Genomic DNA, 23,518 nt, shown 5'->3' with positions numbered 1-23,518 from the left:
CACAAAGTGACAACACCCCCACCCGTCCCATCACCTTACTGGTCCTGAGACCTACAAGAATTCTCCAGACCCATGTCAACAAGTGGCTGGCTGCTAGGTTGTACAGTGAGTCCCACCTTTGAAAATGTATTTATGCACATAGACCTAAAATGGAGCCCATGAAATCTGTGTAACTCCAATTGTATGAAATTTTCATGTCCCTTGAAAATAGCACTGAGAGGGCCCAGCGGCGTGGCCTAGCGGCTAAGGTCCTCGCCTTGAAAGCCCCGGGATCCCATATGGGCGCCGGTTCTAATCCCGGCAGCTCCACTTCCCATCCAGCTCCCTGCTTGTGGCCTGGGAAAGCAGGAGAGGACGGCCCAAAGCCTTGGGACCCTGCACCCGCGTGGGAGACCCGGAAGAGGTTCCTGGTCCCGGCATCGGATTGGCGCGTACCGGCCCGTTGCGGCTCACTTGGGGAGTGAAACATGGGATGGAAGATCTTCCTCTCTGTCTCTCCTCTCTGTATATCCGGCTTTCCAATAATAATAAAATCTTAAAAAAAAAAAAAAAAAAGAAAAGAAAATAGCTCTGAGAACTGTGAAAGAGCACAGGGTTGTATGCTTACCCACTTATATCTGTCTTTGGCAAACAAACAGCTAGTCTGGCGAGCATTAGAAAAGGCCAGAAAAGAAGGTAAACAGTTCAGGAAAATGTAACCACTGTGGATTTTTTTCCATTAGACATAGTAGAAAAGTACTAATGTTACCTGAGCGCATAGTAACTTCAGTACAGTAATATCAGCATCAAGATCTTCTGTTCATTGAAAAGTATTGGGAGTAGAAAAATTGGAGGAAAAAATTGTGCATCAGGAGGAGCTGTATCATGGCAATTTATTGATAATAGGAAAATTGGAGGAAAAAATTTAAAATCCATCAGTGGAAACCATTACCATATCAGCAGGTGTTCATTTACTACCACCTGAAATTGTGTGTAGCAGAGGAGGTAGGTCTATGTGCCTGTGAATGTCACCATAGAATCAAATGTTACACATTAACATAGCATCCTTTCTAAATAACAACTATGTTTTCTCTCTTCTAACCTGGCAATTGTTTCAGTTGTCTCTTTCCAACCTGACCATTTCAACTGTCAGAATCAAACTAAACCTTATTTCAGTCCAATTCTGAGTCATATAATAGAGCTGCTTTGTGTTTCAGCTTTAGCATCCATCTCTCCTAAAACACCTGTCTCTAAAATCAACAGTCCATGCCATTGCGTTACAGATTATTTACTGGGCAGTATTTGTGATACTCATACTCCTGAACTTCCTGTTTGACTTGTTTGGTGTATGTCTACACTGACACAAACATCACTTTCTAAATTATGATTTCCTAACAGAAATAAGTGCTTAGAATAGCTCTTCCAGCCAACCTCCAAATGGAACTATACTTGCATAAAATGTCTTATTTAAAATTAATGTTAAAATAATAGATGGAAATTGCAAAAGGGAATTTTGTCTGGTACCCTGGCTGTAACTGTTTCCTTAGTAACTTTATAGTTATCTCAGTGAAAAGAAAAAAAAAAATCTGAGTTTGGCTATTTCCATCCAGTGGTGCTCAAAGTATTTGTTGATACCTGGGGGGTTTGCTCTCATGCTAAATCCTGATCCTCATGTGGTGTCTGTTTTTAAGATTTATTTTTATTGGAAAGGTAGATATATAGAGAGAAGATACATAGAGCAAGATCTTCCATCCACTGATTTCGCTCTCCAAATGGGCAATGGCCGGAGCTCAGCCAATCTGAAGCCAGGAGCCTCTTCCAGGGTCTCCTATGCAGGGGCAGGGTCCCAAGGCTTTTATTATTATTATTATTATTATTATTATTATCCTCCTCCACTGCTTTCCCAGGCCACACACAGGGAACTGGATAGGAAGCGGGGCAGCTGGGACATGAACCAGTGCCCATATGGGATCCTGGCACGTGCCAGGTGAGGACTTTAGCCACTAGGCTACCTTGCCAGGCCAGCTTAGTGTCTTTAATTGCCTGTTGCTACATCTTGCTAAGAGACAATCCACATGCTTATCTTTGTAGACATCCTGCTCTTGTTGTACTCTGTTCCTTTCCCAAGTTTCTCATTTTTGATTCATTGTGATCTGGAAAAGCAGAAAAGACTTATTCAAAATGTGTGTAAAGCTGTGGACAAGTACTGAACCAGCTCTTCTCTTAGGTGATGACCTTATTTTCAACACTTTAGGGCATCAGTCAGCTCTGTGGGTTATCTGCAGCTCTGTCTTTTTTGGCAGAGATGAGCTACATTTTAAGCCGATGATGTTTTTAAACATGCACCATTAGTAAAATTATCTTGTATTGTGAATATCTAATTGGCTGTACTTACTTAGATAACTTGAAAAGTAAAATTTGTCTCTAGCATGACCCTAAGTTTTGTCAGGGGCATTTGTAACGCTGGAAGAATTGTTCTGTAATTTTGTGCATCATCAAACTCATGTTTTTAAGAAATTCATCGCCATTACAACTGTGTGTTTGTTTTTTCTTAATCTGTGGTTAGCAATTTAAGTGTCATTTCTTTTTGCAGTAACAGGATATCTAAGAGGGTGACTAGGAAAGAGCTGCCCCATGGCCTCCCACAGCAGGTGGGAGAAAGGGAGGCAGAGCCCAAGGATGCTGCCGCCCTGTGGCTGGCAATACCGGGACCTGTCCACAGGTTTCCTCTCTGTTGCCTGATCAAGAAGCAAAGCCAAGTCCTACTTTGACTCCTTCTGACATCATAAAAGACGAGCTTAAAAATCAAGTGTGTTTTGCGTTTCAGGTTATGGTTTTGTCGACTTTGACAGTCCTGCGGCGGCTCAGAAAGCTGTGTCTGCCCTGAAGGCTAGCGGGGTTCAAGCTCAAATGGCAAAGGTGAGTGAAGAGCCAGTCATCCCTTCTCTGTTCCATAGCTTGGGTTCTGAAGCGTAACACATGCTTTTCTGTCACCCTGTGTATCCCTGCCTCCCCCACTGTGGCCTAGGACCCTTCTGCGGCCCCATCCTCAATAGCACTAATGCTAAGGCTTGTTCCTTAACATCTAATGTATGAAGAGGGATTTACAAATGGATACAATGACCACAATAAATTATGTAACCTCACCAGCAAATCAAGAAATATCACTAGATATGCTCAGGAGTTATGAGTCTTTAATGTAGTTTTTGGTTTTGCTTTTTAGGTTTTTTTTCTTTTTTTAATTAAGATTGATTTATCTGAAAGAGTTACAGAAAGAGAGGGAGACAGATCTTCCATCTACTGATTCACTCCCCGAATAGCCACAGCAGCTGGGGTCTGGGCCATGCTGAAACCAGGAGTTTCTTCCAAGTTCCCCCTGTGAGTAGCAGGGGCCCATGCACTTGGGCCATCTTAGCACTGCTTTTCCGAGGCAAGTGCAATAACGTGGGACACTAACTGAAACCCATGTGGCATACTAACATAGCAAACAGGGGCTTAAATTTCTATACCACAATGCCAACCCCTGTACTGTTATCTACAAAATAGTATGTTTTTCTGTTTTTCATTGACTTGAAAGGTAAAATAAGACAAGACAGAAAGACAAAGAAGTCTTCCATGTGATAGTTCACTTCTCTTATGCCTACAACATCCAGCACTGAGCCAAGCCAAAGCCAGGAGCCCGAACTTGATCTGGTTCTCTCATGTGGGTGGCAGGGGCCAAGCACTTCAGCCTGCTGCCTCCTATGATACATTAGCAGGAAGCTAGATTAGAAACAGAACTGGCCCTCTGCTATGGGATGTGGGCATCCCTAGCAGCTTAACCTACTGCAACCACAACATCCTCCCCTTAACGAAAAACAAAACAAACTGCTTGGGGGGCAGTGTGGTGGCTCAACAGGCTAAGCTTGCAGTGCCAGCATCCCCTATGGGCACCGGTTCATGTCCTAGCTGCTTCACTTCCCATCCAGCTCCCTGCTAGTAGCCTGGGAAAACATCGGAAGACGGCTCAAGTCCTTGGATCCCTGCACCCACGTGGGAGACCCGTAACTAGCTCTCAGGTTCAGATCAGCTGAGTTGCAGCCATTATACCCATTTGCGGAGTGAACCAGTGGATGGAAAATCCTTCTTGTGCACGTATGCATTCTCTTAGTAAATATGCCTTCCAAATGAAAATAAAAGGGATGTCACTGCTCAAAAACTCACTACATCTTAGGGCTACTTCACAAGGTAAGTGTTTATAGATGTATTTTGAAAGAATTTGAAACTAGCACTTACATTGCTTTGACTGGTAATTCCTAATGTAAATATCAGCTACAGGTGCTATTTTTATAGAAGAGTCCATCATTTTTAGATATTTGTGGGATTAAGTCTACAGTAAGGACTTTAGTCATGACTATTTCCACTGAGGTTTTTAGTACTCTAGTAAGGAGTATTGTTGAAAAATTCAGATTTTAAAATGGGTACAATGTTTCCTAGTTCATATACTTTAGCATAGTATGAATAGAGAGTACCGTGAGAAAGAATATTTTTCTTAAAAGCTTATTCTTTTGATAGTTGACCTATAAGCTTTTACCTGCAAGATCATAATTTCTGAACATACATGTAGCAGCCAATCAGTGTCTCTTCTCACATTAGGTTTATCATCAAAGTTAAAATTCAAGCTGCCAGTTGCTTTTCAAAAGTAATGATGCCTTAGGTAGTTTTGATGAAAATTTGCTCTTACATGATCTAAATCACTAATCCATAATTCTCAAGCTGTATTCTAACCTCATCTTCAAATGGGCATGTTTGTAAACTAAGAATCGGAGGAGAGAAGGTCCCTTGAAATGGCATGCATCTCTTTTGTGTTTGTATTTCTGTGACAGAGGTGTCCAGAAGTTGCTGTTCACTGAGTTGCTATTTGTGCCCCAGTCTTAATTGCCTATGAGCTTAGGCCACATCTGAAAGCCTAGTCCCTACGGTGCAGACTGGAGACATTTCTATAATTATGGAGAACTTTTTTTGAAGAAAATGTGTTTAGTTACCAGGATAGAGATTTACTTTGAGTAAAAGAATCAACACAAAGACCTCAAGAATTTATTAAAAAAAAAAAAAAAAAGGTGGGGCAGGGATTGGTTGCCTCTCTAAAGTAGTTCTTGCCAGTGAATATTTTTCAAGCTCTTTTTGAGTTAGATTTTGTTGAACAGGAAAAAATTAACTGTAAATATGAAGACCATGATGATATTATTTGTAATCATAGAGCACTCCCCGTGGCATTTTAGGAAGACAGCAGTCCTGAGGTTTGTATAGGCATGCTTAGTTACTATAGCACACCTAGCATGCACAATGGCCTGTAAAGTGTCAAACTTGTATCTCCAGGTGGCAGGTGGCCAGGTGTTTGAGGACACACTCAGAAAGCAACTCTTCTTTCCTCAGTAGCGCCCTGGCTTCCTCTTCTGGGTATAACCGTGGAGATATTGTAACTGTTCCAGCCATCATTATTTTACAACATCCTTTCAGTGGCTTCTTTCCAGTTAAGCCTTCCTGGTTGATGTTTCTTTGTTAGAATGCTTCTTGATTTTTCAGATCCAAACACCATGAAATATACATAGTTTCTAATATATGTTCACTGTTTGTTTCTGTATTTATGTGGTTCTAACTTCAGCAAAGGATTTTAAAACCAAAACCTGTGTGAGTCAAATCTTGAGTTACATTCCAAACAGTTTGTAAAATGTGAGGAATATAAGGTTTTGGAAACTGCTGAGGGGGAACAGAAGGGATGTTGGCAGAGTTGAGAGGGACATCATGGCCTACAAAGCAGTTATTTGTCAGCAGTATTGATTATTTAGTGATCAGGAAGCAGAGTTTTAAAGGCGTCTGTCCCAACCTGTTTATTACAAAACATGAAATAAGTGTAGCTGGTTACATTTTAGAAATTAACTGCCAATTTTGACTTATGAATAATACATGCCTTTTCTTCCTATATAGAATTATGTGAACTAAGCTCTTCATTTGTATAGTGATATTGAATATCTGATTTTCAAGAACAGATTGTCGATGCTAAGTGCATAACACCTGTCATTTAAAAGTTCATTCCTGTCTTTGACAGAAATGTTCATTATGATGACATGGTGTCAAAGACGTCCCTTTCTCTAGATCAGCTAGCTATGCTCCCCACACAGGCTCACTGTGGGATTGGAACATGGTTAGTTTCTTCTTATTTCTAAGGCATTTGTTTCCAACTCCTCCATCGGCTTGCTGCTGGTGGTTCTCAGGCAGCAGTAAATGATGGGAAATGTCTTGACCTTTGATAGTGATGTGACTTGGTGTTGGTGTCTCTGTAAGCTGATGCTTGCTCCCATAAAAGGCTTTGAGCATTCTTCCGATCTGTCTACCCAGTCCTACACTCCCTCCCTCCCTCTGGTTCCTGGCAGCAGAGAACTGCCTTGTGGCTAAAGCTTTAGGCCCCTTTCCGCTGGGATGTTGTAACACACAGGCGGGGAGTCTTTGGAAACCATCCCTCCAACAATAATTCCTTCCCATTCACACAGCCTTTCCGCTAGCAGAGTTCTCCATTTTTTGAGTCAGATGTAGTTTGTTGTACCCACTGAATTCCATGAGATACAGATCAATCTTTGAGTGGCCACTGGAAGTCTGTCTGCTTGGCTGTCAGTGACAGACTGGCAGCCCACATTGGAGACCCCAAACACATCTGTGGTTTTATTCATGAAAATGTGTATTTTCAGACTCTCCTGTCTCTTACAGACATGCTGGAGGTAGGGTCTCAGCTCCTTGCACACTCTCCTTAGGTGGTCTGGTTTGTCACTCTGGAATGTTGGACAGCCATTGTTTTGTAGCTTGTCCTGAAACAGAGAGACCTGGATTTGTTTGTTAAAAATGCAAAGGGCTTACGTAGATTGTCCCACACACACTCACCTAGGGGTCATGCCTGTGACAGCCAGTGTAGTGTATTTTGTTTTTAAAGATATCTTTGCCATGCATTGAATCAAAACCTGTCTAAGTGTCGATTGACATTATGTGCCATGTCACGTGTGTACTTTGAATGCCAGCTCACCCATGGCTTGGTAACAAACATTGTTTAAAGATCTTGGAAAGCTTGACAGTATAAATTTGCCAGGAAAAGGGACCTTCCTCCCTCCTCTGTAGGGATGACTGGTAGTACACATGTTCTGACTGTATGCCAGCATTCTGCATATTATCAGTTTCTTCAGACCCCTGGAAATGACTTGAGTGTCCTGAGCCTAATTTTATTTCTCATTATTGTTACAAAAGGTATTTTAAATGTCAGCAGTTCTTCTTCTATACCAAGGACCCAGAGCTTTGAGTATCTGGACTGAGCCTCTCTGTGCTATTTGGATAAAGAGCACCTGTACACACTTCTGGGGAGGGAGAGGCTAATGATACCTTTTAAAAGAAATTTCAGTCTGGCTCCTGTGGTTGGAGGATAAGGCATTCATGACAGGCCACTTTTCTCCAGTGAATTAACCCGGGCACAGTAACATGTTGAAACTGATATTGCCACATATGAAAGGCTTGCTTTCTTATGTAATCAGAACAACAACAAAAAAGAGCACTTAGTTGGAAACGGGAATATGGGACAATGTGGTTTGACAAATTGGGTTCCTGGACCGGAAAAAAAATCCAACAGATATTCGAAATATGAATTGAGAATCTGCAAGGTTGAGAGCATTACAAGCCAGTCTGTTTCCATTTATATTTTAGTTCTCCGTACCTTGCTTGGTAGTGCCATATATAGACACCAAGTCATTTAAATAAGGGAAAAAGACATTCTTTGTAGTTTGGACAGAGACTGAGAATTAAGAAACGGGCCCTTAAAAACCACGTCCCTTGGGTGTGTGCATAAAATTTAGCAAGTAGGAATTCCCTTGGGTTGTTTGTTAAACTTGGAAGGAATTTAGTTGTGTGTGGTTTTCAATCCAAGACATAGATTCTGTGAAGACAAAAGATATTGAGATGATGAGCAAAAGCAGTGTCAAATTTGAATCAGCATGGGTGGGATCTATACATGGAATGACTTCTGTCAGCCCTCCAGGGCTTCCATGGGCCACTCAGGGTCAAAAGACTGGCAGGTGGTAAGCTTGCACTTTTTTTTTTTTCAGTAAACAGGCAGTGAAATGAGCAGGCTGTAACTTTGCCTACTCCCCACCCCCAAGGTTCTCCCTGTGCCACACAGTGCGCTGTCACATGCCCCTGAGCAGCTATCTGCTGGTTGGTGAACCTATTCAGTGCAAGAGAAAACAGATGTCTGCTCTTCCTGCCAAGTCCCTTTCTTGCATTTTAGGAACCATTCCACACGCATGGGGAGGTTTTTGTTAATTTCTTTCAGATGATGCCTGAATGTGTACACCCTACGGGACCTCCATGTCCCACTTTCCTACTCAGGTAAACAGTGGTAGTCATGGATGCCTCGCCTGCCAGTGTGGAACCCATTTTCCAGTTGTTAGAGAGAAGCCCTTGAACCTTCATGCCATGGCCTCGCTCGTTGGCCCCATTTTTCCATTTGACCAAATTATTGACAAAATACTAATTTTTTTTCTAAATGTAGCTCTGATTACCATAGCAGTTAAGATTCTAAAAAGACTAGGTTATCATCACTCAAGACTATTACTGTAGATATCCTATGAGCAGACAGTATGAATGTGCCAGGGAAGATGACCTGGGCACTTTAGGGATTATATATGTTTGTAGGCAGTGCTGCCAGCTTGACATTCCTTCCCATTCTAATCTGTTATGTTTTTTTATTTGAGATTACTACACATTTATGGGTAGTGTTTGCAAGAAGATTGACCATTTAAAAAAATAATAACATTGACTTTCAAAGTCATTGCTAAGGAAGAATCTGGACAGAGTTGCCACTGAAAACACATGCATAAAATCATAGGAAATATTTAAGGAATTTTATCTCACTGTATTAAATATTAAGTTAAGAGCCCATGTTCTGGGGCAGGCAGGCTTTGGCCTAGCATTTGAGACACTGGCTGGGATGCCCACATTGTACATCAGAGGACCTGGATTCAATCCCAGCTCCCCCTTCCAGGCTACCCTAGGAGGCAGGGATGGTGGCTTACATGCTTGAAGTCCCTGCTACCCATGTAGGAGACCTAGACTGAAACCCCAGGTTAGCCGTGGCTCAGCCCTTGCTATTGTGGGCATGTGAGGCATAAGCCAAGATATGAATGCTCAATTTCTTTTCTTTTCTTTTCTTTTTTTTTCTTTTTTGGTCATTTGAGCGAAAAAAGAGCCCAGTTGCTTTCTAGATCCTAGTTTTCACACTTTTTAATACTATTTCTTTGTATGTAAACTTTGAACAAATGTTTTAAAGAATTATATTTTCATTAATACTTCAACAAGAAGCTAAAACAAATTTAGAAACCACTTAATGGTACACTGTCAATTCTCTTTTTAAAAATGTGTTATAATGTTATAAATTCACATATTCTCCTTTGAGCATTCATAGCCATTTAGGACTGAGCTTTCTTGTAATTTTAAAAAGAAAGTCTATATTTCATCTGTCATTGTCCAGAGTGCTGTAATGCACTCTAATTAGGGAGTTCCCAGCTGAAGTCTGAGTCAGACATCTAAGATATGTCAGTTTGATCCTATCACACCCCTGCTTCCATGCCTCCAAAACCTCCCTAATTTTCAAGGTGTGGCTCTCAAGGTGCAGTTCTTCCTGCTGCCCACTCTCCACCACCCGAGTACATGAAGTCACAGGATAAACATGGCTTATCTTCCTGGCATATCTGTTTCTCTATTACAACAAACTGGAATAGTTAGGGCATAAGTGGAGGAATAAAGAAGACTGAGCATGAGAGAGCAATGAAAGGTAGCAGCCCTGGCTTTTTCCTAAAGACTTCTGAAGCCACATGCTCATTCTTCTTGCTGTGATCTCTGCTTGCTTTGGGAAATTTAAACAGCAAGGACTGACAAGATCAAATTCCTTAAGCGCAGACAACTTGGCGCAGTGGGTTAAGTTCCACCCAGGTTGCCCACATCATATTGAAGTACAGGCTTATTCCACTGTCAGTTCAGCTCCCTGCTGATGTATCTGGGAAACAGTGGATAGCGGCTCAAATACCTGGGCCCTACCACCTATGTGGATGCCCTGGATGGCGTTCCTGGCTTCTGGCCTCAGTCTGATCCAACCCTGGCTCTTGTGGTCATTTGGGTAATGAACCAGCAGATAAAAGATGAATGGCTTTGTCTCCCTCTTTTCCTTTCCTCTCTCCTTCACCCTGCCTATCAGATAAATCTTCAAATAAAGAAAACTCCAGATCCTTAGGTGGCTTTTCTCATCTGGCTTCAACCTCTTGACTTCTGTTTGTTCCTAAAGTTCTAACTCAGTGTCATGTCCTCTCAACAATATATTCCCTAATGTCCCACAGATAAGCCCTCCCCCCCCGTCCTTCCATTGTCATTTGCATACATTTCTCACAGCTTTCATAACCTGTGTTTCTTTGTCCCTTGCTGAACCTTGTGGTAAACCGTTAGAAGATAGGACAAGAACCATGATCATTTAATATCCTTCAGCTGTATCAGACACCAGGCCCCTGCCTCAGACAGGATGGACTTGTTTGTGTTGGCTGGTTCAGGGTCTGGCTGCCAGAGTAGCAAGCAACCGTGTTACTCTGCAGAAGAGGCACAGGGATTTGTCAGATTATGACCAAAATGAGATGGCTGAGTGGGGAGCTGTGTGTTTAATTGGGTCATGTTGATGGAGGCAGTGAATGAAGTGGAAATAAGGAGACCAAACTTGAAGACTTCAAATCATTTTTGTTGATTTTCCCCTGTATTTTGAAACATTGGATCTGTTATTGTCCTGCAAGGATTAAATCACATTCCGCTTTTCAGACTCTAAAGGAAAGACTATTCCTGTCAGCAGGTTTACTCGGGATAAGATAATCAGCGGTGCCAGGCTAAATTGACCTCATTGTAGCTAAGAGCAAAGAGAGTTGCCATTTGGTTGGCTGGTGAAGGTAATGAGGCTAAGTGTTCAATTTGCTGTTGAGTGTTTGAAAAATGCTCATTTCTTTTTGGACCCACCCTGAAAGTCGAGTTTCCAGGCTGGGAGCCACCTTTGGGATTGTCACAGCTATGTGCTGCTTTCCTTGGTCATCACTAGGAGTCCCAGGGTCAATACTCTCTGCCCACAGTTGCTTGGTCTCTGGTGACTTTAACTCCTGAAAATATCAGAATATTTGTGATTCCCTACGATAATGGATTTTATTGTAAAAGGTCTGTGTTCACTTTTACATGCAGTCTGTGTAGAGAAAATGTACTTTCAAATGTATGCTAATTAAATTTGAAAGGAAAGAGATTTTGAGCAAATTCAAGCATGCATAATACCTCACATATTTTAATTTCCTGTGCATTTTAGAAATCTAGAAAGTTATGGTGAGTTTGCTGTTCTATAGCCTGAGGCTAATGCATCAACTAATGACTTTACTAATAGAACGTATTGAAGATCATCATCCTCTCTGTGTTTCAGTATGCAGAGGTAGAATTGGTTAGTGGGGAATCAAAGGGAAGACTGATTGTGAATTCATTAAGGCTACGTGTATCTGAGTTACAAAGGTGAATTTTAACTTAGCCATAAAATAGTCCAACTGTCAGATAAGCTTTTTTTTTTTCTGACAGTTGAATACTATGGTTTTTTTTTTAAAGATTTGTTTTTATTGCAAAGTCAGATATATAGAGAGGAGGAGAGACAGAGGGGAACATCTTCCCTCTGATGATTCACTCTCCAGGCGGCTGCATTGGCTGGAGCTGAGCCAATATGAAGCCAGGAGACCGGAGACCGGAGCCTCTCCTAGATCTCCCACACAGATGCAGGGTCCCAAGGTTTTGGGCTGTCTTTGACTGCTTTCCCAGGCCTAAATTTCTGTATTTCTAACATACCGCTAAGATGTTCTCTGCTTAGAGCTTGTAATTGTACATGGCTCTGAGATTTCTTGTTTGGTAATCACACCTGTACCATAGAACGGAGATGGAAATTTAGGCAAAATCTTCTTGAACTGTATGGGTCTTGGTCCAGAATCCTTCAAGTATCTCTAAATTGAATTATTAGCAGTAATAGCTTCCTGTACAATAATGTGCCCAAAATAGACTCCTAAAAATAGCAGTATGGAAGAGTTTGGTTATTTTTGGAAATATTGCAAAGAGCCAAGAGTTAGTTGTGGCTCCAGAGGGCAACCTTTCCAACTCTGCAATGCCACCTCCCAGTCTGCCAGAGCTGCACAGATGGTCCATGCTTCTGACATTGGATTAGGATATGAGTGTTCTGTGGTCTTAAGTAAAGGGAGTAGCTTTTAAAAAAAAAAAGTTCTTTAGGGTCCAGTGTGGTAGCCTAGTGGCTAAAACCTCACCTTGCATGCACTGAGATCCCACATATGCGCCGATTTGTGTCCTGGATGTTCCACTTTCTATCCAACTCCCTGCTCGTGGCCTGGGAAAGCAGTTGAGGATGGCCCAAAGCCTTGGGATCCTGCACCATTTGGGGGACTTGGAAGAGTCTCCTGGCTGAGAATCAGCTCAGATACAGTCATTGCGGCCTCTTGGGGAGTAAACCAGGGGACAGAACATCTTTCCGTCTCCCCTTTCTATAAATCTGCATTTCCAATAAAAAAAAATAAATAAAAAGTTGTTTAACATTATATCTTACCTTCTTTTTGAAATGAATGGACAATTCTATTTTCTGCTTTAGCAACAGGAACAAGATCCTACAAACCTGTATATTTCTAATTTGCCACTATCCATGGATGAGCAAGAACTTGAAAATATGCTCAAACCCTTTGGACAAGTTATCTCCACCAGGATACTACGTGATTCCAGCGGTACAAGTCGTGGCGTTGGCTTTGCTAGGTAAGCATGCCGCCCTTTCTATAATATTGGTAATGAAACCTCTTACAGGTTCTCAAGATTTCAGCCATGGCTATGGGAGCACATTGCATCTTGGAGTCAATGTACAGGGAAAGATAGGTGAGCACTACCCCAGATATTCAGGCAGTTCACTTAGTATTGAGACAGAGAGCACCCCCACATCCTTCATTGCTACTTCTCTCTCCCCGCAAAAAGTACAGTGGTCAGTACTAGACCCAATCGAAGCTAGCACCCCATTCCCAGTCACCATGTGCACCCTCACTTTCTTGCCTCCCAACATGCCCTTACCAGGAAGGTAGAATGAGCAGTGGAACTGGGCACTTTTGAATGGTTCATGGGCATCCAAATTGTTGTCCTGAATGGCAGAGCCAAACCTACTCCTGAGTAGAAGGCGTCAACCTTTGCAAACTGCTTGGTGAGCTGTATCAAGAGACATGAGCAATAATTCTGAAAGTCTGTGACCTTAATATCTTTAACCAAATCAGGATAGATGCCTTTAAAAAATCGTTTTACTTGTTAGAGTTATGAAAAGAGCAGGGGAAACCCATGGATCTTCCAGCCATTGGTTCACTCCCTAAATGGTTGCTGTAGCCGAGGTTGGACTTGTATTTGAACTGGAGCCCATAAGGCCAGCATTGTAGGTGGTAGCTTCACCTTTGCACAGCACACCAGCCCCTATGCAGGCTTCTTAAATGCTAAGCTAACCATCTGCCTCCCAACTTCTTAAAAATAACAGTCTGCTCAGCTTCATGTCTCATTTTTTTTCTCATACTCAGGAGGGTGACTCATTAGGCTGGCATGATGGCTCAATTGGTTAATCTTCTGCCTGCAAGTGACAGCATGCCATATGGGTGCTAGTTCATGTCTTGGCTGTTCCACTTCCCATCCAGCTCTCTGCTTACGGCCTGGGAAGGCAGAGGGAGGTTGGGCCAAAGCCTCAGGATCCTGTACCCAACATGGGAAACCTAGAACAAACTCCTACCTTCAGATTGGCTTAGCTCCAATCGTTGTGGCCACTTGGGGAATGAACCAGCAGATAAAGCATCTTTCTATACATCTGCCTTTCCAATAAACAAAAATGAAAGTTGACTTATCATCAGCAAATTAAATAGGACCAGACCAGCCTCTGTACAAATGTAACACATTTTATACTTTAGTGATAGCTGATTTCTGATAGCTGATAAAGCTCACCCATTTCTTCTGGTTTTTTATCCATTCTGCCCCCAAAAAGATACTGCAGTGTAATACTTTAATATTTCCCCCCTTAGAAACAAAACTAGCAGATACAGGATTTTGTGTTTGCCATAATTCTAATCCAAAAGCCACCTGTATAAGCTAATTTTACATGATGCATTCTTTAGGAGCATATGAACAATGTGCTGTAATAGTTGATGTCTCATGTTTTAAATAAGTCGACTTTGTACGTGAAAGTAATTTTCCTCTGGAATCAAATGACAAGTGTATTCTATGATAACCAGAATACACTTGTCATTTTATGTATGAGAGAACTGCAACAAAAAGACTTGCATTCTTACCTGGCTGAAGCAAGGACTCTGGCGGCTCTCTTGGTCCATTGTGCTTTCTTTTGCAACAGAACTGAAAATGTTCCAGAAGTTAAGTCTCCAGGCTCAGTATTTGGAATATACCTGCTTTGCCAGTTCAAAGGATCCAGGTGCAACAGTTTAGCATCATCTGTGATGTTCTTTCAGAAACAGTTGTAGTTGTACCATTTCTGCAGCCAAAAATAGAATCCTAGTAAACTTTTTGTCACCACCATTAAAATGAAGGTTATTCTACAGGTAGTGTAGGACTATAGCACATTTTGGATAGATCATTTAATTAAGCAAATGTCCATCACTTAAGTACCAAGAAGTGTTTTTCAAATATTTTAGGCACCTGTCAGTTTATGAGGATACTTCGGGTAGTTCATGGGAAATGCATGTTCTAAAAATACTGCATGGATTTCATAATATTTCAAAACCAAAACATATCTTCCATTTTCCATGAACTTTCGAAGCACAGTCCTAGAATATCTTGCAGAATTATATTCTGTCATGTAATTACTCTTCTGAAGCCAAGATGACAGACTTATCTCATTGATTTCTAATTTAACTCAAAACCTGACATGAACCTAAAAAAACACATAAGGCACCCATTCTGATTGGATTTTGTTAGTTAAAACAATGAACACTGACTTAGAGACAGTGGGACAGAGACAGAGCTGTCATCAGCTAGTTCACTCCCCCAGGGCCCACAGCAACCCAGGCTGAGAAGGCCAACCTCAGGACCTCAGCTGTGAATGCCAGAGACCCGACTGCTTGAGTCGCCTCCTGCTCCCTCCAAGTACACATTAGCAGACTTGAATCCAGGCTCTCTGATTTATGATGCAGGTGGCCCAAGTAGCAGCTCAAACACTTGGCGAAGTACCTACCCCCAGACCATCTCTGAAATGACAAATATTCTAGCAAGCAGCAAGTATATAAGTACTGTTAACTGTTTTTAACTCAGTGTTGTGACGAATAAAGCTATTGTGTCCTGATTTCTTAATTTTCCAACAATTAGGATAAAACTGTACATCCTATATGTTTGTCAGTCACCATCATGGATGTAGTTTATTCTGTCATGTGATTCAGGATATAGTCTCGTTATAAGTTATTGTACTATAGAACAGTACAGATAAAAGAATTAGGACTCTTACCACAGTCAAATTTTTGCTTATCTTCATTTGTATCAGGAAAACCCTACAAGAGAGTTTCCCTGTGCACAGAACAGAATGAAAACTAAGGCCTCTAAATATTTACAAACATTCTGTGTTTATGTTTACATAGGATGGAATCAACAGAAAAATGCGAAGCCATTATTGGTCATTTTAATGGAAAATTCATTAAGACACCACCCGGAGTTTCTGGTATGTTGTTTAACATTTTATCAGTAGTCTTTTGGATACTGTGTGTACAACTTCAGCACAGGGCAATGCTAAGGTTTTCTTTGGATTGCAAGTTGACTTTCAGAGCATTGGGTGTTGAAGTGCTAGTGGAAGCAGAACCAGCAGAAGGCTGACATGGCATTGCAGCACATCAACCTGCCTTTGACCTGTCCTGTCACCATCCTGGCAGGTGGCCCTGCCCCGGGTCACCCTGCCAGGAGTGTGATGCCCTACTATCCCAGGGGCACTGGGCCTCAACTCCCATGGCCTCTCTGTCCTCTCCACTTCAGCCACTCCTTTGCACTGCTCAGTATTGGGTAGTCAGTACTATGGACACCATATTTCAGCTTTTCATCCCACAGTCACATTCACCTGAGGTACCATGGGATCCTTCCACTCTGTATTTATTGGTCCATCTTTTCCTGTGGTCCCATCCCTTCCTTATCTGGGCTCTATTTTCAGCACTGAATCTGCTGCTTCTATGGTATTCTCAATTGTGCTTGTCCAGCCTTCCTGGCAGAGCCCTGAACCTGCAGCGTTCCACCTGCACAGCTCTTGTTAACATCTAGGCAGCTAATGGTCACCGCAGATGACAACCAACAACCACTTCCTGCTGGTGATACATTCTGAGGAAGGCATCAGTAGGCGACTTCACTGATGTGCAGATTTCACAGAATGAGCTTACTTAGACCAGGTTATGTACCACACACCCAAGCCGTGTTAGAATCCTAGAGGCCAACATGGTCAGTGCGATCTGTCTTTGACTGGGAACACTGCTTTGTGGCACTTGACTAAGTATCTTCAGCTTGCCCAGTCCCTCAGCACTGCTGGTGCTTGCTGAGCTTCCTCCCCCTTCCCTGCAGCACTTCTGAATTTTCACCAGAGGCTCTGCAGTCCTGTCCCTTCCTGCTCAGTGAATACATTTGCAATCACCAGGCAGAAGCACCACGAGCTTCCTGCTTCCTCCCAGCAGCGGGCCCTTCACCCTGTCTACCTCTTCCTTATTTAATGTCCCATCAAAGATGTGGATTTCAGAGCTGCCTTTAAGATCCCATCCATTCAGTGTCTTGTTCTGCTACCTACACTCCCACCATTTTATATCATTTCAAATCCTATTTTGCTTTTGTTCACCAACAAAACCAAAGACTTACTTTCAACTAATGACATGGTTTATGGCAAGATTAATAGATGAAGAAATGGGATAAAATAGAGACACAAAATAGAATCTTGTGATGTGAACATAACTGCATTAGACGGTTTTTTTAAAGCATAGAAGTCAGTGAAAAAGAAATTATGCCAGACCTTATCTAGAAAAAGATACCCATTTGTGTTTGAGGTCATTTAAATCTTTGGAGTCTTGAAATTCAGTAAACCTGAGTGCACTCTTTATTTTCCTTTTGTGAGCTCTCCTGTATAATGTTCCCACTCACATCTCAACCCTGTGCAGGTTTGACATATCTTGCATAGCATACCGTTGAAACCTGGCTTGGAAAGCCTACTGTGTTGGTTTGTGAGGGTCCTACACACAGCAGCTTCAGCCACACATCTGTAGTTTCCTCAGCAGGTAGTGCTGAGTGTGAACAGAGCTGGTTCCTTTGGAGGGCTGTGAGGATCTGCTGTAGGACTCTGCTTAGCCTGTAGAGGGCCATTTTCTCCCTGTTCTAACAGCGCGTTCCTCCTACAGCTGTTTGCCTGTGTCCTAATTTTCTATGCTTAGAAACACTTCCATGTCATTTGATAAAGATCCACCCTACATGCTTCATTTGAAGATCCTGTCTACTTAAGTTCTTATCCTGAGGTACTCAAGGTTAGGAATCAGCCATCATATCTGGAATTTTTTTTTTCTTTTAGCAATAGGGGAAAGAGTACATAATTCAACTCCTATCACTCATCTCCTCATTATCCACTCTAAAGATCTTCATATTTTTTGTATGCTGGGTCTGTAATGCTGTATTTGGTGGCACTGGTCCTCCACATCTTTGTCTTCCCTTGAATTCCATCACGCCTATCTTTTAAAAATTCTCATCTCATTACTTTGTGGATTTATTTCTTTTATATACTGCTAATTACTGGTGTACTATGGTAGATTTCATCTGTTTTCTGCTCTTCCATTTAGACAACTCTCAGGACTTAGTCTCTTGCCTGGCTTTTTCCTCCAGGTTTCAGGCTGCCTGACCTCATTCGCTGAAGGTTCATCTGCTCCCAAGCTAAACTGTTTCCCCTTCCCATATGATCCTGCTCGGCTAGCTTCTTGTCCTTATCTTAATGGAACCAGTGAGTAGGTACTCAACCCAGAAATGTAGGCCTGGCTCCCCGACCCCTTCTGTCTTCACCTTTCCTATCAAATCATCATTCAAGCCTTTGCATTTCTCCTCTGAGTAGGCCTAGAATCTTCTTCCTCCCACATCCTCATCCAGGCCATTGCCACAGCCTCCCAGTGGTTCACTATGTTTTCTTTATAGAGATGTGGATACAATAGCCTCCTTTGAGTCACTTTTCAAAGCACAGCCTACTCTTGCTGATAGGACAGTGAAGGCAAAGGGGGCAGCAGCCCTTGCCCACTTAGGATAGTCTTCCTTCCCTAACCACAGTGCTATCCCCAGCACTCCCTGCTGCATCATTTCTCCTTTTTTCCTTCTTGTAGTTTCTGATGCCTGTGATCTGCTTGGTTCCCTGTACCCCGTCTGCCACCTCCTCACCTGCCAGGACTGTTCAAGACTTGCCTTCTCCCTGCAGGGATGTCCTGTGACGCAGCTAGGATAGACTGACTGCAGAGCACCCTGAAGACACTCATCCTAGTGCGAGCATTAAACAAACTGGAAGCTCCTGCAGGCAGAAACATTTACTCCTCTTTTTATGTTCATGTTCAGGACAGTGCTTGAACCATACTAAGCAACATCAAGTGTGTGTTGGTCTTGAGACAATTTCACTGCATTATAACAACTTATAAGCCAGCATATGGGGCAGAAAGATAAAAGGCCTTCTGACTTAGAGCCAGGCACTAGCATGCTGCCTGCCCACAGGGACACAGTTTGACAATTTAAAACCAATCCCACCTTGTTTTGAGGGGAGAGACAGTGCAGTTAAAACGTGGAAAAGGAGAAAAACTCCAGACACTCTCCATCTAGCAGCTGTCATTAACCCGCAGGCCTACTTCATGCCTTTATTCCAAATCTGCATCTGATGTAGGACCATGGTAGTTGCAAGCTACTAGAGCCCCAATTGATGTTGGATAGAAGTCTGGACAGTGAGCCTTTATCTGTGCTAGCCTGCTGCCTGCTGGTAGGAGTCCCTTAGGTCGATCCGCCTTATCAACGGGACTGACCCCCGTGTTCATCTCTGAACGAGGCAGACACCTGAGCAGTGAACATAACCACAGAACCAAGAGGAGTGATGATGAGCACTCCCTGTCACAAAACACCAGTCCCTCCCATAGTATGTCCAGTCCTGCTGGCATTGTATGTACAGATGCATGGAGCATGGAAGTGAATAGATCCAATGCGGTGAAACTTACCTGCTAACATGGGAGGCAGGTTGGCACAACCTATAGGAAGTGAGCACAGAGACCATGTAGAATACTGATCCCATTTTCCACATTGGGGAGAGAAGAGTGTGTTCTGGTGTTTTGAAGTCAGGGAATTCCAGCCGGAAGGCACTGAAGCCAGTTCCTGCAAGGCTGTGCATAGGTTCCCCATGCTCACTGTCCAGGCTCATGTGGTTCCAAGGTTCTGTCCTGAACTGGGTGACTGATGACGATTAAGGATTTGTTTTCATTCTCTATACCCTGTTGAGTTCTATTGCATATGGAAACCAATTTGTACCTACGTGCAGCATCACAGGCTGGCTATACTTGACTAATACTGCCACCTGACAGGGCATGGTTTTTGTGACTGCATCTGAGGAGGGTGGCCTGTGGGCCCACATTTGGGGCATAAAACATGCAACCTAGACATACACTGCTTTTACCTAGTATGCCTACTCAAAAAAGTAACATCCCTTTAACAGTTTGGTTTCCCATCAGGAAAAGAAAAGTTTCTAACTTCCACTGGAAATTAGGGAATAATGACCTGGGTGGCAGCCTTCTGTGAACCTACCTTCCCCCCGCCCCCCTTCCTGGCCACTGAGTTCAACAGCAGTGCCCAGCTGCTATTTCGTTTGCTTCCTTAAGGACACCCCAAAATTGGTCCCTATCGAACACTGCTTATCCACCTGATGACCTGTTTGGCTTCCCAGCTCTTTCTGGCATGAAACAAGTCAAATCTAAGAAGGGAAAAGATCCAGATGCATTTGTTTTGGTGTGGTATCAGTCTGAGATGAGGTCTTCCAGTTTGCCAGAAGAAGTGGATTGGAGAGTATCCCAGGCTATATTTGGACAGTTTCTTTTCCCAAAGGACTCCTTGGTTGTTTAACTGTTTTCTTTGAAGTGGGTTCACAGACTGACCTTCCAAAGCGCACACAGGTATACGGATGCTCACCTGTGCCGCTGCAGTTAGTAAAGGAGCGTTTCTTCTAAGTTGTGCCAAGAGACAAATGGGAAGTGAGAAACAGATGAGGCCCTTTGCATGGAGTGCTGTGCTGCAGAGTATGCAGTCTGGCATTCAGCCCAGCCTCCTGGCTCTTGGTCATACTTCATTTGGTGCCATTTTTGCATGCCTAGGGATCTTTCCTTTGTTTTAGGTCTGGGTCTAACTAGTGTGGCAGGTTCTGGAGACACAGGTGTTGTGTTTGATTTTCAGTTGCCTGCCAGGCAAGACCTGCATCACCCAAAAGTTGCCACATGGCTTCTCAGCACTTCTACATGGAGCTCATCCCAGCAGCCATGGCTGGTGAGGGCCTTTGGGGTAGCTTGATGCATGGATGTGAAAACAAACTGTCCTCAAAGCATGTGTTTGAAATGTACAGTGTGGGACTTGGAAGGACACTGTTGCATGGAGTTCAAGTTCTTTCCAAAACACAATTCCATTTAGCCTTGAAGACCCACAGAGAACCTGAAATTTTCTACTTTTTTGTACATCATAAGCTTGATCGTTGAGTACCTATTTATTGCGTATTGTTGTTCTCTCATTTTACCATGAACAATTATCTGCATCATACCAATTTCTCCATAGGGTGCATGTGATAATTTTCCATAGACCCAAACGAATAGAAATGTTGTCAGGCAAGAGTAAATTGAATGGGCCTCCACTGCAGTGTTTAAATAATGTAGGCTCATTGCTAGGCAGACATAACATTTCACAAATAGAGTCGGAGGATGGTTTATTTAATGATGCAAGATGCTTAGCTGGCATAAGCAGAATTATCCAGGATGGTGCCTGTCAGAGTGCTTGGATTCTTGCATGGCTGGCCATTTGCCTGTGACTTTGGAGCCAAGTACAGGGAAGAATCCCGCAACAGACACAGTCCCCAGAAGACACTTTCCAAAAATGAACAAACTTAAAAGATGAGCTCTGCATGTGTGTTGTCACTTGCCACATGCCACCCACTCCCCAACCCACATACCCTTTTCTCATAGGGGTGGGTAGCATGGCTGGGTTGCCCATACCTTGGTTATGGTGCATAATGGAAATATGCCTACAATTCTATGATAAAAGCTAACACAGTACATTGTAAATTTTATGTTTTCTAAAATGCTTTTTAAAAATATTGTGCTTTCATATCTGAAAGTACCATATTTTGAAAGAAACCTCATCTTGTAGCAGATACATCTTTGGATGTGTAGGTACATTGGTTAGGGGGTTAGGAGGGAAGAATTTCTCTTTCTGCACCCCGTTCCTCAGGTTTACCTGAAAATGGTGGGATATTCTTCTGATTCTGGATGGACTTCCAGATTGAGTGCTGACTGGTTTGTAGTAAGTCAGATAGGCTTGAAAAAATCCCTAACCTAAGGTTTAAAAATCCATGATTTCTTTTTGAGACAACCTAGAGGTGGTCCAAAGAGATTTTCCATATCCCTGATGGGAGCTTGATAAATATTCCTTCCTAGGGCGATACTGGGGTGGCAGTCTACACGGTGAGTTCTAGAAACAGGAATGCAAGTTGCAGGTATGTTGAACTAGTGACCAAATTAGGAGAAGTTCTCCAGGCAGAAACACTGTGAGCATAATCATGATTCAGGGATTTGTCTAAAAATGCTTTTCCAGGACTTTCCTGGAAGAGCACAGGCTCCAAGAAGACATGCACATGGGCTGTTAGCTGGCACTCACCCGGAGCTGTACCCGCGCCAGCACCCTGCCTGCCAGACACACACACCCCACCCCCGACCCCTGACAAAGGCCAACAATGTGCCCAGGGCCACAGGAGACAATAGGGCCATCCCTCTCTCTTTTTGAACCTCTTTGTGACATTCATGGAGTCTGAATAAGCCCCCATGTGCTGAAAGCAGAAGAGTTTTGGGGAAAAAAGAGAAGGGTCTGTCTGCTCACTGGGAACTTGAGAGCCTATGCGATCCCTGGTGTTGTGCCGGTGTCGTGTGATTGTGCGATTGCTGGCCGATTGCAGCCAAGGACTTGAGCTGCTCTCAGATCTGCCTGTGTGTTCCTCTGACTTTTCCAATTGGGTATGCATTCAACAGGCCCTGAAAAGCGCTGTTGCTCACATACTGCCGAGCTGCCTGTGTGCAGTGACAGTGTCCCAAGCTAGGTTGTGTTTAAATGAACAATTATAACTCTAGTCAAAGACTTGGAGATTTTTCCCAAAGGCTTTCTTTGCCTATTTTGGTCTGCAAGTAGGTATGGGCACTGGTTCTTCGTGAAGCCAGAAAACTTTGCCAGCTGTGCAACAAAAGGAACACACAGCTCTCCATGTACTCAAGTTCCTCATCTATGAATTCACGCAACCCGGGATCAAAAATATTCACAAAATACTGTCTAGACTGTGTGCATGCAACCTCTTTGTTCCTTGTCCTTACTTCATAAGCATTTTACCTAGCATTTACATTAAGTAGCTTAGAGATGACTTGAAGCACATAGGAGGATTGTCTAGGTTATTGGCACATACCAACCATCTTCTATAAGATGTTTGAGAACTCACTGATTTTATTATCTGCAGGGTTACAGGCATTCTAGAATGGAAACCCTGTGACTGTCCCACAGGACGAGTGCATCTGAGGACACGAGCAGTGATCGTAATGCCTTTAGGGTGGTGTGGGCCTCCCTGTGCAGCGGTCATCTGTTCATGTCTCCCTCATCTAGCCTATATGATGCTATGGGTCTGTACAGTCTCATTATGTGAGATGTGCTCTTCAAGGGCCACCCCAAGGAGGAGTCATGGCCCTGAGCACCAGTGCACTGGAACAGTCTTTGAGTGGACAGTGGGTCAGACCACAGGTCCAAGCTTCAAACTCATTCTCCACCCTGAGAGCAAGGTCTTGTTCATGGAAAGTACTAGGGCACCAGGACCAGACACGTGCCAGTGTTTTTCAGCTCCAGATGTTCTGAAGGCCCATATTTATATACCCTTCCACTCTCAGGTGCTTACAGTAAGGAATGGTAAAATTGTTAAAGAACCCCATAAAGGTCTTTGCAAATCATGAACCACAATACTCCCTAAAAGCACACATTCTAAAGGGCACATCAAAAAATACATGGAAAACATAATTTGAAGTTTTTTGTGTGTGGACTTTTTTTTGGTGCAAGAAATTACTGAGATCCATGATAGTCTTTCCATCACACACACCCTCAGTGACCTTTTGGAAATCCATCTCTTTTCCCTTCA

At 42.9% G+C, this 23,518-nt stretch overlaps 1 protein-coding gene across 5 annotated transcripts in view; it reads left to right on the top strand.

Moving 5' to 3' along the window:
* The window catches only part of RBMS1 (RNA binding motif single stranded interacting protein 1), a 227,179-nt gene that overhangs the window by 185,990 nt on the left and 17,671 nt on the right, over positions 1–23,518 (top strand). For all 5 annotated transcript variants that reach the window (XM_004577132.3, XM_004577131.3, XM_058664552.1 and 2 more), the window contains 3 exons: positions 2,807–2,898; positions 12,704–12,861; positions 15,708–15,787. In XM_004577132.3, coding sequence (XP_004577189.1) covers positions 2,807–2,898; positions 12,704–12,861; positions 15,708–15,787 — 330 coding nt within the window. The remainder of the gene's footprint in view (positions 1–2,806; positions 2,899–12,703; positions 12,862–15,707; positions 15,788–23,518) is intronic.

Source organism: Ochotona princeps, chromosome 5 (genome assembly GCF_030435755.1).
Source record: "Ochotona princeps isolate mOchPri1 chromosome 5, mOchPri1.hap1, whole genome shotgun sequence".
In the NCBI taxonomy this organism is placed as follows: Eukaryota; Metazoa; Chordata; class Mammalia; order Lagomorpha; family Ochotonidae; genus Ochotona; species Ochotona princeps.
Note: the sequence above shows the minus strand (reverse complement) of the source record. Positions and strands in the feature narration are given on the sequence as shown.